The sequence below is a fragment of the Monomorium pharaonis genome, chromosome 3, assembly GCF_013373865.1.
Source record: "Monomorium pharaonis isolate MP-MQ-018 chromosome 3, ASM1337386v2, whole genome shotgun sequence".
NCBI classification, from domain to species: domain Eukaryota; kingdom Metazoa; phylum Arthropoda; class Insecta; order Hymenoptera; family Formicidae; genus Monomorium; species Monomorium pharaonis.
Window position 1 is genome coordinate 22,906,791 of NC_050469.1, and position 15,492 is coordinate 22,922,282.

At 37.6% G+C, this 15,492-nt stretch overlaps 2 protein-coding genes across 3 annotated transcripts in view; both read right to left on the reverse strand.

Annotated features, from left to right (window-relative positions):
* LOC105835086 overlaps nt 1-15,492 on the reverse strand; it is a 138,015-nt gene that overhangs the window by 55,800 nt on the left and 66,723 nt on the right. The gene's annotated exons all lie outside the window — the stretch shown is intronic.
* LOC118644877 overlaps nt 13,955-15,492 on the reverse strand; it is a 59,797-nt gene continuing 58,259 nt past the window's right edge. The window contains exon 2 of the mRNA XM_036284607.1: nt 13,955-14,213. Coding sequence (XP_036140500.1) covers nt 14,151-14,213 — 63 coding nt within the window. The 3' untranslated portion in view covers nt 13,955-14,150. The remainder of the gene's footprint in view (nt 14,214-15,492) is intronic.

The window sequence follows — 15,492 nt, forward strand, 5'->3', positions numbered from 1 at the left end:
TAATACATGCGCACATCGCCAACCGGTCGCAATAGAGGAGGCGTGTAAACGTGCATATTTCTCGACGCGATCGCGATGCTGCAATAATTATCTCCCCCCTCCTCTCTCCTCTTACTTCTCTCTCTCTGTCTCTCTCTCCTTCAACGAGTGGTCGCGTGAAATCGCGCGTATCGATAAGACGACGTAGATTACAGGAGTACGTGTCCGTTTTTACGTGAGTAGTGCGAGAACCGGTGACCGCACACACGCACACACACACACACACACACACACACGACAGCCGCCAATTAATTTTCGCGTTTCCTCCGCATACGACTCGTTTATGCCCCAAATTAATGTCCCTTAAGTCGGCCGCGACCCGGCCCCTCCCCGCGGCACACGCGCGGTTAAGTTTCACTCCGTGTCCGAGTGCACCGCGTCCTTGGAGGAACAGCAGCAGCAGCAGCAGCATGCGGCGCGCGACTCTGTCATCGGAATATCTGCAGCACGCTCGTATATGCGGACCCCGATACACGTTGCACATGTAACTCATTCCAGGCGTATGATTCGACGTCGTAATCCAGTTGCGCGATTCCGCATGTAACTCCGCTTTTACAATCTAATCTGGCGCACGGAGTCCATCAATTCCGCCCCGAATTTAAGCGCGCGTGACTGAGCGTTATCGTAAATCATCGATTGTAAATCGATTTGATTTTTACGCCTTGAAAAGTGTCGTTGCGTATACATAAATGTTGGATAGATTATTACACGGAACTTACGGCAATTTATATATTACTGGCTAAATTTATTCGAATGAAAATTTGTGTTTCTTAATTTATCGTAAAACGTAAAACTACGAGTACATTAAGATTGTTTTTCGGGGACAGAGAAAAGGTCCATCAATTTTATTATCGTTATAAATAGTCAATTTTACGTTAATAAATAATTTTAGAATGTTTTAGAGCTTATAGAATGACTCATTCTCGACTTTGAATGGGAAAAATATTAAATTTTGTAAATCTTAACTCTTATTTTTTCTCTGAAGAAAGTAGATATAGGTAAAATATAATAATTAAAAACAAAATTATAATTCTTTAATATTCTTACTAATGTGTTATTATTGCAAGATGTCCATAATTATTTTCCTTAGAAAAGTAAAAAAAAATTCGGATAAGAATATAGAAAAGACTTCCTGTATAAAAACCATTGCCAAATGTTGTTAAAAATATAATAATCTAAAATTAAAAAAATAAATGCAACGATAAATAATGCAAAGAAAATTATTTAATAACAAATACAAAATTAAAGAACTATGCGATGATTTTCCGAAGTAATATAACATATATCTTTAATATTTTATAACAAAAATCTACTCACAATCAAAAATAAAATTATATTAATTTTATAATTAAAAATAAAAGAGAAAGATTCCCTAAGCCCGTGGATAAAGTTCTACACACTGTAAATCATTAAGTTTATCAAAGGAGATTTTTGCTGGCAAACATGTTGTAAACTTAGCACATAATTGTCAAAACGTGTAAAGAATCACGAAAATGTTGTAACGTTTATATTAAATGTAATGCTAATTCCTTTAGAAAAGGCGAAACGTCCTCTGTAGGCGATGTTAAACGACCTTTTCCCTAAATACATACTTCGCGAGAGAATGCACTCCGCATTTCGCCACTTGCTCTGCAGTGTCCTACAAAGCATCGAGCGGTAAGAAAGCAGCATTACGAAGTTACTACAACGCTCGTGGTACAGCCTGGTTTGAAGTCGCGAAGTGTTTCATAAAAGCGTTAACTTTCCAGGACGGAAATTTCTCCTTTCCTAAAGCGGAAAACAGCCCGAACACGGCCACTGAAACGATAAGGATAATCTGCCGTACACCTCGACAGATATTCCATTCATTGTCCCACGCTGTTTTCAACAAAATGATTCGATTTTTGTGCAAGAAAAATTACCTCATAGTGTAAAAGGCAACGGTCGCCTCAAATGTCCCCGATAATTACCGAGATCGGTCGATCGCCGAATCGAAACCTAATTAAAAAGGTCGATTTCACGGTTGTCGGCGCTTTGATTGAGACCAAACGCGACTGCACTTGTCATAATCCCGGCAAGTTCGGAGCGCGGAGTGGTCGAAATTTATCCGCAGCCGCGACGACTCACGAGAACCTCGATGGTGCGCCGCACCACTGCGGGATCGTTACTTTCTCCAGCGAAATACCAACGAGTTAGGCACTACGTGAGAGATTAACTGAGCAGCATATGCTCCGAGGAGCCTTGCTCTCTCGCTTATGAATCCACCGCCAGTAATACAGCTTCTCGCCGCTCTCAAAATAGACCGCGACATCGCCGAGTTCTTGGCGAGCCACGAGGATCGCGGTGTTCAATCGGAGTATATTGTTGTTAAACTTGTTAGCTCTCGCGATGTATCAAATCGATCGGAGATCAGCAGTACGACGAAGGAGTTACATAATCCGTTCTTTTCCAATACACACGATAACTTTTGATGAGAGATGCACACGCACAGTTTCACAAAAATTTTATTTTAATTCATTAACGTTGTCACAGCTAAAATATTCAATGCATTTCTTAAATCTATTCTTTTAAGAAACGAGTTCGATTTACCGAAATTTTGAAGAACACAGTGCTATTTTAGAGATAAAATAAAGATATATTATAAAATTTTTAAATCTTGATTTGAAATGTCAGCTTATTCAAAACATTTAAAATGTCAGCTTATTCAAAACATTTAAATATTTTCAAAGTTATACTATGAAAAAATCAATGGAAACTGCTTTCGAAATGAAAACTATATTAAAAAGGGTAAGTTTAAGCGTACAACGAAAATCGTATGTATTAAAGAACATAATCTGATAAACCGACATTGCATAATAACCTGAATCCATGTTATATAATTAATAGAGCATTAATTTTCGACGAAATACTTTTAACTACATAGTACATTATGTATAAATAACTTTACGAAAGTCACTTAAAATAAAGGAAACTTTAATATGTCTTCAGGACATTTCACATTTCTCTCTTGAAATATTTTATGTTAGACAATTCTTGTGTGTGCAGTCATATAAATGTAGATGATACCCTAGATTTTCTGTCTCAATTTAGATTTTATGAAAAACGTCAGGTCAACGTTTAATTAATAAATTAATATGTTTAACGATTTAAGATTCGAAAATGTAAACGACAAAACGTCATTTCTCAGTTAAATTAAAGTGGTGAGTATTTGCATAAACTTCAAAGAGGAGAGAACTAGAATACCTGAAATATTTTATACGAGATGAACAAAAATATTCTACATCCTATATTAAAGTTGATCGTACCTCGCGATAAAAATGAAGAAGCTATTATCGAATTAAAAGAAAAAGAACCCTTCGATTCAATGCGCGACTGCTCTCCGATCGGCGTTCGCCACGGCATTGAATCGGTATTAAAGTGTCAACTCATAATCGCAGCTAATTGATGAAGGAAGGATAATTACAGCGACAGCGCGACCGACTCGGCCGCGGAAATTGCGCGGAATTTGTCAGGTGCTTTTTGCAAAACGACTGGATTCTCCGGCCGCGGCTGTTCGCACATTAGACGAGAAGCCTCCGAGCGTTTTGTTTCGCTCCTCTTCCTCGTCTTCCTCGTGATCGTTGCAGTCGTCGTAAACATAAAATTTATTAAAACTTCCAATATCTCTTTCAACAGTTTGCTCATGTATTATTTTATCCAATAAATAATATTCCTATAAGAAAAATATACTTTTTTCTCTTAAAAGCTCTCAGAATTATAGATTGTAAAGATAGAATAATAAGTAATAATAATTAATTTCTATAAATTTATTTTATGACTTTCTGTCATAACATAACTTTGTATGTCTGCAACTTCATGCTATTTTGTTGTAAAGTTATTCTCATTACGTTTGCACGGTACAATAGACTAAACACTTTTTCCTTCCTCCCATTTTTGTTCCATCTCGATTACGTGCGTCATGATTTTTCCTCGTTTTCCTAGAAGCGGCGCATTATCAGTCCGCTTCTCTCATTTTAACGGATGTAGACAACACAGGAAACAAGTACGCGTATTCGAGCGCGTACAAATATAAACAGATTTCCATGTGATAAGCGAAATTTAACGCAAACTGCGCGATGCAATAACAACCGTAATATTAACCGGAAGATAGATAGATCGCTTTTTGTTTATACATAAAATAAATTCAGTAGAATATAATCCTCTCGTGTAAGTACCACCATTCTCGAAATCGTTTATCTTTTAAGTCTGTAAAATGTGTACGCAGAAACGCAGTTTGAATCATTTTCGGGCCACATTGTTTCAACAAAGGAATAACGATGTGAAAACAGACTGCTATGATTAACAGCGTATTGCGGTCGGCTGTGCTTCCATTGTTTACCGATACAAGTAACAAGTTGCACGGAAGTTTCATACATTTGAAAGTTTACCGCGATAGATCGCGCACACGTCCAACTTCGACCGTAAATAATCCGCGGAGACTCTCGGTTATTTTCAAAAAAGATTACTCCCGCAAATCGAGTCACTTTGTGACACACCGTCGCGTCGGTGCTATTCCATTTGTGTTATCGGTTATCAAATATCTTGTGTATTCGCGCCGTCTTTCGATTAACCCATTCGGACCCTTTTATTTACCATGGACGGAATAAAGAATCGTGGAATTACTGTAAAATGATCCGCGTGATGTGTATCGCATCGATGACGAGCGCGGATGAACTCTTTCTCGCTACTCCATTCTCCACTCGTGAAAGTCTTGAGAACGACTGACTTTCTTTCACGCGGCAATTCCTAGAGCTTCAGTTGCACGAAACAAACTGGCAGCACAAAAATGATGTCAATTAGTTTCACTTTTCGAAATTTTTAAAAATATTTTTGTATCTTCTAAGCATTTTTTATATTTATTGGTTTTTTACTTTGTAAAACACAGATTGATCTAATTTTATTTATCTATCACGAAATTGTTTTTAAGTTAGTGTCATTATTATTGCATAATACGTAAATTTGACAAAAAGCCCGTAAATTAAATTTGTTAATGTTTTTATTCTTTCTCTTTTTAAGTTAATAATTAAATTATTCGTATTTATAAAGGTCTAAATTATAGACATTGATATTTAATTATAGTATAATTTAATAATATATTTTGTAAAACTTATTCAATTATATTATAATTAAATATCAATAGCATTTTATTTAAATAACGCATGTTTTTCTATTCCGCCCATTTTTCGTCTTACTCACCGAGAGAAAAAATTAGTTGCTGTAACTATAATTATCACTATATATCACTATAATTCTAATTATTTTTTGGACTTTCAACTATATTCTTATGATTATTCAACAATATAAATTACAGTTTTAAACTATAATAAAATTCTCATAATCATAATATTGATCTACGCAATGTATAATATGGCTGCCATAACTAAAATAAAGATTTTAATATAATGAGTTGTATCATAAAACAATCATTATAAGTATCTACTATAAGCACATGGTTATTATTACCAATTATAGTACATAATAATTATTATAAAAGTGATATTCCTGACTATAATTATTTTACTAAGCAATTTTAATCATCAGCCAATTTTTTCTTATTGCACATCAACTGATAATAAACATTCCATATATCAAAACTCCCAAATTTTTCCACTTTATGTACACTCTTTATCTGCACCGTTTCGAGCTTATGCCAACAAATATGCGTACAGATTCCTACTCTAATTTTGATTTGTGAGACGACGGAGAATTTCATGGTCGTATATACAATCGCAGTCGGGTTTCGTACACGAGTTTCAATTTTGAGATTACGAGTGTAGATTCGGCATAACGGAACCTGGCTTACCGCCATATCCCTTGCACAAGGTAATATAATACTTATATATGTTACCCGTCAGGTTAGTAAAATCAAAGACCGCAATACGGAAAACGGAGATTTCAGAATAAATATTTGTATATGGATGTATTTTTCTCAAATCTCTTCAATTATAATTCAGTCATTTTTTATCCCAACTATTTATACGTGTTTTAACTATGCAATTTATAGTTACTATTACTACGTAAATAGTAAACGAACGTTTAAAAAATAGTTACATTTACTATAATTTCGATTGCATTTAATATTTGCAGTTGTCATGAATTTTTTTTCTCTCGGTGCAATTAATTGAAATAACGATGTTATCCTCAAGCATACATTTTTATGTAAAGATAAATTAATTCTTTTTACGCAAATCGTTGCTCGCGACAGCCCGATGATTTATCACATTTTCCGAGCTCAAAAATTCCGACTGCGCCCTCACATGCTACGAACGACAGCACGTCGGACAGCGGCATTCCTATCACGGAGATCTCAAGTGTTTGTACATCTCAATCTCTAACCATCGTGAGAAAGTGAAGCATAACTAGTGCTCTCGCGCTGGTATAACGCGCGGCCGGTCTCCGGTGACAAGCGAAGTAAAAATTCGCTCGGCGCGCACAACCCCGCCCCGGCGACGTTACGCATCCCGGATATATGTACACACATGAGGCATGGGATACACGCGTGCGCGCGTTTCGCAACGATCGCGCGCGGATCGTCCGCGAGTCCAATCTAGTTGGCTTCGTTGGCTCGCGCTCCGCTCGCGATTCCTGCCACGTAGCACTGCGAATCGAGTAATCGCTGATTACGATCGCGCGGTGGTTAAGACACCGTCGACTTTCCTCGACACGGCCGACGCGTGATCGCACGAGGGAGACGCGAGCTCGCGTGGACTAAAATCCCCTCCCCTTATTAATTGGCGCTGAATATTTATGGCGATTATTATTATATATCTCTCCGACGATACCCGCGATGTTTAATTAACGACACGCTGATGTATTAAAACGATATTTCGAATCGGAGAAACTTCGAAAGAGGGAGGAGGGGTGGCTGGGAAAATGAGAATTTCATAAATTATAGTCTATAAATTATACATATTTATAATCATCTCGCGACATTAAAATTAAATCTCGGGCCGAAAGAGAAATCGCGACGATTTTTCATTTTCTCGCGGGAGGAAGTTTCCTGCGTTTCCAATTAAAACCAGATTCAGATGTTCCGAATGTTGGTAAAACGTTACATATAATTATATAATTATAATCATGTCCCTTCGATTCGATACTTATCGGATACACAACATTACGGAAAGTCAAAAAGCATCAAGCTTTCAGCTTTTTACGGTATATTAACGAGTTAATAAGCGGTTATAGCAATTTAACATTCGCCCGTGTCGAAATTAACCGTTTCAAATGTAACCATTTTCCATTGTAAAGCCGCGATATGAGGATATTTTAAACGCAGTACGTTCCGACGTCATATCCGTAATTGGCGATACGAGAAACCTCTACAATTAAATTCTCGCACAAAGCGCGCGTTCGCGTATCGACGCTTAATATACGCGCGCTTAACATCGCGCGTATTATTCGGCGTGTAACGCACGTGCGGATTAATTTGTTGGAATCGGCGCATGTGCTCGGGGGGCGCTGATTTGCGTCGTCGTCGCGTCATTAACAAGCGGTGTATTCGTAAATTATGCGGGAATATGTTGGAAACCGTCATCCTCCTCCTCGCCGACGTCATCGGGCTTGAATGCGGGACACGTGAAATTCTCGCGTTGCGCCGCAGTTTCCCCCCGACGTACACGTGATCGTTTTGACGGCAGCAGTACGTGAGAGCGGCCGGCCGTGCTCGGTTGACGTTAGGGTCAGCGAAAGATCGTAAATCAAGGTCATAGTCGCGAGGCAGCAGACCGCGAGGCAGACATTTTCTACCGTCGTCGTCGTCGTCGTCGGCGGCGTCGTTGCCGTCGATTCTCCGGCCCCGGCAAATTGCGCCGCTCTCGAGCCACCGCTCTCGAGACGCGCGGCAAAACGGGAACGCGATTATCGATAAAACCCGAACGCGCGCGCGCGCCATCCTCCTCGCCGTCGCCGTAATTTGCGATTAACGTGGACTCGCGAAAGTTGTGAAACGCCACGGAAACCCCAGCCTGCTGATTTTAACGCGAGCGCCATTCCCCGGCGAGGACAATCGAGTTGACTCTTTCCAGAGGCCTTATTAATTGCCCCACGTTTTCATTAACGGCTATTTAGATCGGCGCGCCAATTAACAGATTATTGTCCGGTTTAAAGATACGAAAGCTTACTAATTGAACCTTTCTTAATACGAGGCAATCTTATATTTCTATGATTTTGGGCATAGATGTGCCTGCCTTGGTGGCATTATGATTAGTCATACGTTTTATATATAATTTTTTTAAATAAACGGTCATACAAATAATTTCTAGGAATGTTAAAGTATATAAAAGTCGATTAATAATTTTTTATATTTCTGAAAATGATGAAAATCAACAACGAACACAAACAATCTATAGTGATTAATAAAGATCCGGAAAAAGGTATAAATATATAATGTATAAGTGTTAAGGCTGTATATTATTCTAAATTTCGAGTAATAATAACAAGAATTAATAGAAACAAATTGTATATCTAATGTTTCAAAATTCGAAAAAGGAATTTAACGCATTGGGAAACGAAAATGAATATCTTCGTCTAGTTCTGAAGGTAAAATACTCCTAGAAAAAATATGTAACATCGTTTTATTAAAAGAAAAATATTTCGATAGCCGAAGTATTTCTCGTTACAGTTGGCCAAGTATGACAAGTCACCTGGTCTTTTGTACTCTTCGTTTAGGAATTGAAATTTCCTTCCACTCGACCGACACGTAATTCGCCTTTCTTCTTTGTCCAAGATTCTTACCAGCCTCGCATAAACTTCCCGACGTTTTTTCCCGCTACAGCGAATACCAAGAGCGTTTAGTCACACAATTGCCGTAGTTATACACTTCATCGAATTATTTCGTTATCGCACAAACTTTACACAATTCATTCTTCACGATCAGCGTACAGCTCCATAAAATGATACTAATAAGAAATCGACGCATCTTTCGTACAGAATTGAGAAAACAGCTTATTATCTAGATTATAATGTGCAAAGTGTACATATTTCTTTAATCAAAGTAGAGCTAGATCGACTTTTTTAAAAAAAAGCAGAAAAAATTAATGTTGCGTAGTCCATTTCATACTATAATGTGCGAGAATGTCTGTCGTGCTATCGCGAGCAAGAAACCACTTACTTTAACGCGTCTAATAACAAAAACAACGTGGAACAAAGAATTATACAAATGCATACGAATCGCGATAATATTGCGCGACAATTTGTACTGCTCGCAGGACCGAAACAAATTCTATTGTCTTTTTTTTTTATTGAGCCTGGTAATCTTTTTTTAATGCTCTTTGTTGTAAACCTACATTTACGATACTTGTTTCATAAAATTTATACGAAAACGGAAAGTGGAATGTGTGTGCGATAAAATGCAGTACAATGTTGTATCTATAAACGTTGAAACATTCGCAGCTCCATAAAGGCAAGAGTTATGCGATAACGAACCATCGCGATTAATTGATCCGAGTGACAATAATAATTAATGAATGATGCGTCGATTGCCATTCCTTTCTCATTAATTCATACGTCACATAAATAGAGATAAGATAAAGTGGTTTGTATCTCTTCAAAATCGCATGAAAATACGGATGTAAAGTAGAGCCGTTAACCATTAAAATGCTGCCTGTAACGCGTCGAGCGATGAATTGACCATAAATGGAGATGGATGCAAATTTTGACCTTGCTTTAGTGCGCGCAAGCTCGCCATATTTCGCCGCGTGCACGCGATACATTTTCCCCGACAACGTGCGGAAAAGCGTACATACAAATTCGCGAAGATCAACGAGCAAACAAAATATGCGGTCGAGAGAGCGGAAAATCGGGAAATGGGGCTGCGGAGGCGGGGGGGAGGGGGGAGCTGGAATACAGTATCGTGCATGTTATATTTGCTCGGCGATTTGGTAGCCGACCAACGTTATCATAAAATCAGACCGACATGCGCGCAGAAATGAGCGACTTCTCGGACGAATGAAAGAGCACATCCTCGGCAATGGAGCCGTCGTTGCCGCCGCCGCCTCGACCGACATGACCGGGGTATCGATCGGTGGTTCGCGATAAAAATTGGCGATACGAGGAATACCGGTGGCGACCCGTAGAATGCAGCTGTCAATATTTGAATGATACGGTTACGTGGCCGCTGGTCGATAGTGTGCCTGTGCGGATTCAATGCGGTTCGCGGCGCGAGATCACGTTTCGGATTGTGCGCTGTCCTTCGAGCGGTACGACCCAACTAATTAATTTGTAAACTGCGTGAATCAATTCTAACGGATAACAGCCAACTCTTGAGTGCATTATTCATTGATTGTACAATATTTCGAGTGTTGTATAATGTTCCATGACGTGAAAGCAAAACGTCTGAAGATGTAAACATTTAAAAAGCACCAAGTTTCTCTAGTTTTTTTATTCGATTACGTCATTAAGAAAACAATGAAGAGGAAAAGAGTTGAACAATATAGTATGTTCTCGGATTTTCCGCGCAAACTTTAATAGTGTGTTCTATGAAACTAAAATAAGAAAAAAAATGTCGCGCGTAAACAGAGATCCTAAAATGCTTTATTAAAAAATCATGGCAAAAATGTGAAATGTGAGAAAAAAAAGTTTTTTTTACTCAAGTTTGCACTTCAAAATGACGTCCGTTCTGTGTTAACACAAGCTTGGTATCGATGTAATCGAGGAATATTGTATTCAGTCGTTTCAAATACTAAGCACGATTAGAAGAAACGGACAAGATAAACACAGAATCACTTATAGTGTGTCTCGATGTTTAGCTTGGCCGCATCGTTTCAAATAGTAAATATTAAGCTTATTGAACGCAAGTAACATCAAGAAATGAATTGAATACAAAATATCGACGTGACTGTAATATTATATTATATATTTTTACTTTTAATAAAGGATTTTAGAACCTGTCCGTGTACAATTTTTTTTTTTATTTTACGTCATAAAATATATTAAAGTTTGTACAGAAAAATCAGGGGCATTTTATATCTAGATATTGTACACGGAAAGAATTTTATCGAAATATCTAAAAATTTAGCTAGATACCTAAAAATAATTATATAAAACTATCAAGTTATATACACTCAAGCGCGATGATGCAAGAAGTTTTGACATTCTACCAATCAGTTTAAACGTTCAATATAATTATTTTAATCACTCAACACAACATTATTTTCAGATCTGTATCTATCTTGTGAAATTTTTAGATGCTTCATCGTTGTAACATCATTCTTTTCGCGCTTCCACACTCAAGAGCGTGGAACGTAATATCATTTTTGATTTATTATTGCGCGGAAGATTCTTGTTTAACGTAATAATAACTTCTTTTATTTAGCGGCAACACAATTCTACAAAAAATAACTTTTTAAACGTATTTTATTACAATTAAAATTAAATATGTTACTAGGACATTCAGCCCACAAAAAGAATTTTTTTATGCTATAGTTAATGAGATTCATGATTAAATGTGAGGTACATTAATGAAAAATCCCTATAATATATGATTTTTTGCTAAAATTCAAATATGATTTAATTTTTATAGATTAGATAAAATTCCATCATTTTAAATTCGTTAATTTTAACATTAGATTCGTATTCAGTATCATATTATAAAAGACCTCTCAACGTAAATTTTTGCAAAAATCCGGACATTTTTTAAGTTATGATTCCAACATTAAATTTATTTTAAGTTAATTTTGCCGTTAACGTTTTAATTCTTTTCAATGGCTGATAGTCCGAATAATATACTTAATTTTTATTGCAATAAAATTTCTCTAGCGCGTTACATATCATAATTACAATGTCTGACAATATGACAAAATAATCCTTTTTGCAACTTTAATTTGAAATTTCTCCCGTTATATGACTAATAATAAAAATTCAGATTTTACGGTAAACTCTGTTATGTCAAGTAACACAAATTCGGACTGCATATGTATATTAATAGAATTACATAAATACCATCGTTGAAAAATATTTTAACTCTAATCGTATCAAATATAATATCGCTGAACGTTACAGAATACCATTGAAATACGATTCTGTCCTACCGCGAGCGGCGTGAAAAATATATCATTGCGAGTCCGAAATTGAACCGTGGATGGTGCGCATTTATTATTCAGCCATACGTTCGGTGACTTAGAGTTCTTGTCCCGCGCTTTTACGCTGAAACGGAGCGCGGTGAAATATCACTTTTGTCCTGCGAGCGCGCAGATGTAACGTTGCGGATAAACCGATCTCTCGAAGGCAGCCACGCGAGAATAAAAACGAAACGTCTTGGCGGTAAAGCATCTCAGGGATTACCCTCCATTGATACGCGCTCGTTTTACGTGAATTCAACTTGTTGGAAATATGATAACGATACGCATTCTGTAATGGCGAGGAAAGAGAGAAGAGCGTTTATCGATATAGAAATATTGAGACTCGTATCAATTATATCGCGCAGTAATAAATCCGATATAATAAAAACACAAAAGGAGTAATGTATTGATACGTTAATAATGAACAATTAGGTTCTTTTTCTGATAAAATTGACGGCTGCGATAATAATATTACATAGGCTTTCAATTAAAGCTGATCAAGTTGCGTGATTTGCAATAATGTAATAAATCAATTGTTAAAAAAGCGCCACGACAATAAGATAAAATGACAAAGAGGAAAAATTGATCGAAAGAATTATTGTGCGTAGAAAGAGTTAAACACGATCGTTGACGAAAGTTTTTCGTTGTTTAAGTCGCATCCCGAAACAGTTTTTATAGAAAAGTACAATTATCGAGAAACAAACTATCTAATTAAAGTTATAAAACCGTAATTAAATAAGGCCAACAATACGCGATCGATATATTCACGTATAATTAGAATTCTTTTCCACTGATTAAAGCGCTTATATTATCGACGCATTCCGATACAAATTCTTTGATTTATCACAGATTAATAATACTGTAAGATATGGATATGAATATTTCTCGTCAATAAATCGAGTTATGAATATGACTAAGATATATTTTTTATTAAAATAATTCTGAACAAATCTCTTTAATCGCTCTGATCAACCCGATTCGAAAATGCAAAGAATGCAAAAGATTATATTGTCAATTTGTGTATTTATTCTTGATGAACAAAACCATCAGGCATTTAATAAATTAACTGAGTTACATGCCTGACGTACTCCTCAATTTAAACCGCTGGTTGCCGTCAGTTAAAACCGCATATATCTTGTCGTGATGCAGTTTTTGCTTTTCAGTTTTAATTGCCGCAAAAAATTGGAATATCAGCTATTTATCCACTAAACAAAATCGTAATGCATCGAGTAAATAAGATAAATTATGTGCTGCCTTACTAATTTGCCACCAATTAAACCGCATGTTTTATGTCCGATATATTACTTTGCCGCAATTTAATAATGAAATATCTTTAAAAGTATAAAATAAAATAGAAAAGTATAAAATAAAAATGTAGCGTAATTATTCCAAGCTTGTTTTAATTTAGTAACAAATTTTCAATTTTGCAGCAAACGATCCCGAATATTAAACTAAAGCTTCAATATGGCTCCTTTGAGCAAATTCCGATTATAATACACGCGACTGCTGTATTTGTCGATGGTAGGTAAACTCATCGTGCCGAATAAATTAGAAACCGCTTGCAGCCTAATAAGAATCGCGCGTCTCTTGTCGCGTACGGCATATATCTTGACGTTGATCTTTACCTCTGAGCAAGTAGGCGGCGAGCATCATGTCCTTGAGCTGCGGAAGATAGAGGCCATTGAGCAAGCCGTGGTTCAAGTAGTTCATATTAGGGAGCGAACTGTAGTTCAGCCCCGGCCTGAGTTGATTCAGATTCGTCAGGTGGCAGGGATGGCTCAGCCCGTGATTCAGGCCCTGATCCTCGCCGAGCAGCTCGCAGATCTTGCATCGAATCTTGGTCATACTACTAATTCCCACGTCGGTGTCCACCGCGCACTTGTCCAACTTGTCCCGAATCGGCGCCACTTTGATCGACCGCTCACGCCCGACTTGGGATTCGTTAGGATCCGAACACAGTTTTTTCTTTTTCTCTCTCTCTCTCGAGAAAGAGAGAGGGAGAGGTATTAGAAAAATATATTTGTACACGACTATGTATCACTGTGCGCGATTGCACGCACTCTGCCACGGCACTTCACACAGCTCTTCCCCCTCGATCCTCTGATAAAACGAAACGAAGACATCATACATTATACGATACAGAAAGTTGCAAGACCTCGTACGGTGGGGAGACTTCTGAACTTTCTCTCGATGTTAACCAGACGTTAAAATCGATATAATTGTCAAGTTTTAACGCTAGATTCGCGTTGATCATTATAATCATACCCTTCAAGCGCACGTTAATGTTAATCAATGTTAAATATAACTAATATAGAAAAAGTCTGTGACACATCAATTAAAAGATCAAACAACAAGTAGCAAATAAAAATCGCAACGTTCCTCTAAGATACATCTCTACCAATGTACTTTAATCTTGATGTAACTCTTACCTTTTTCTAAATATTAAAACTAGAAAAAGATAAAAAATATGCAAACTGAGATTAAAGTAAATCTAATTGGTAGAACGCACGTAAAGATATCAACTTTCCCTCGATGTTAATCAGATATTAAAACCGATATAACTTTCAAGCTGCGTTTAACTACTAGATTCGCGTGTTTGTAACATACCATAATGATACACTGCAAGCACATGTGAATTATTGAACGTTAACGTCAATCAATGTTAGATGCACTGTAGATACAAAGAAAGTTTTCTTCGCATCATATGTTCGACGTTTAAAAAATTTTTCCAAAGATTAAACAAGTAACCGAATAAAACTCGCGCTGTTTCTCTAAAGATATCAGGCCCCATTGGCATTCATCGAGACAATTTATTTCATACGCTCTTACGCGTCTGCACGCGTAATTATCGCGTCGTATCAACGTGAATTCTCGCTAATGAGAGATTGCCCCTGGTATTTGCGCAAATCATATTTCTGACAATCGATACGGGTCATGCGGATCTAATTGAAACGAGCGTTTCAAATGGGCGCGACGATAACGACGAAGAAATAAAACTTACTTCCAGCAGCGGCGGACAAATTTGCTCCCCCGAGTGTTTTCGCGCGGCGATTCGCGGCGAGGCGCGTTCTTCTGTCGCGTCGACAGAAACGGCTGCGGCGGCACGAACAGCCGCGTTCGTTATCACGTTACGACTTATCAGCGGAATATCTGTCTACTGACCGAGCGCTACACGCGACGACGTCTCCGAGCCTCGCGTTTCATACTGAACCAATCGAGGCACGGAATCGACCTTCGACTATTGGCCGTTCGTTTCTTCGAACACCGACGACGACCGTGATGCGGGAATTAATGCGCTTCAATTGTTAGCTCTCGATTTATACTGCCCTCGTACCTGTTGCTCGCTTGGTGTATCGACATAACGCGTCGGACCGTCAAC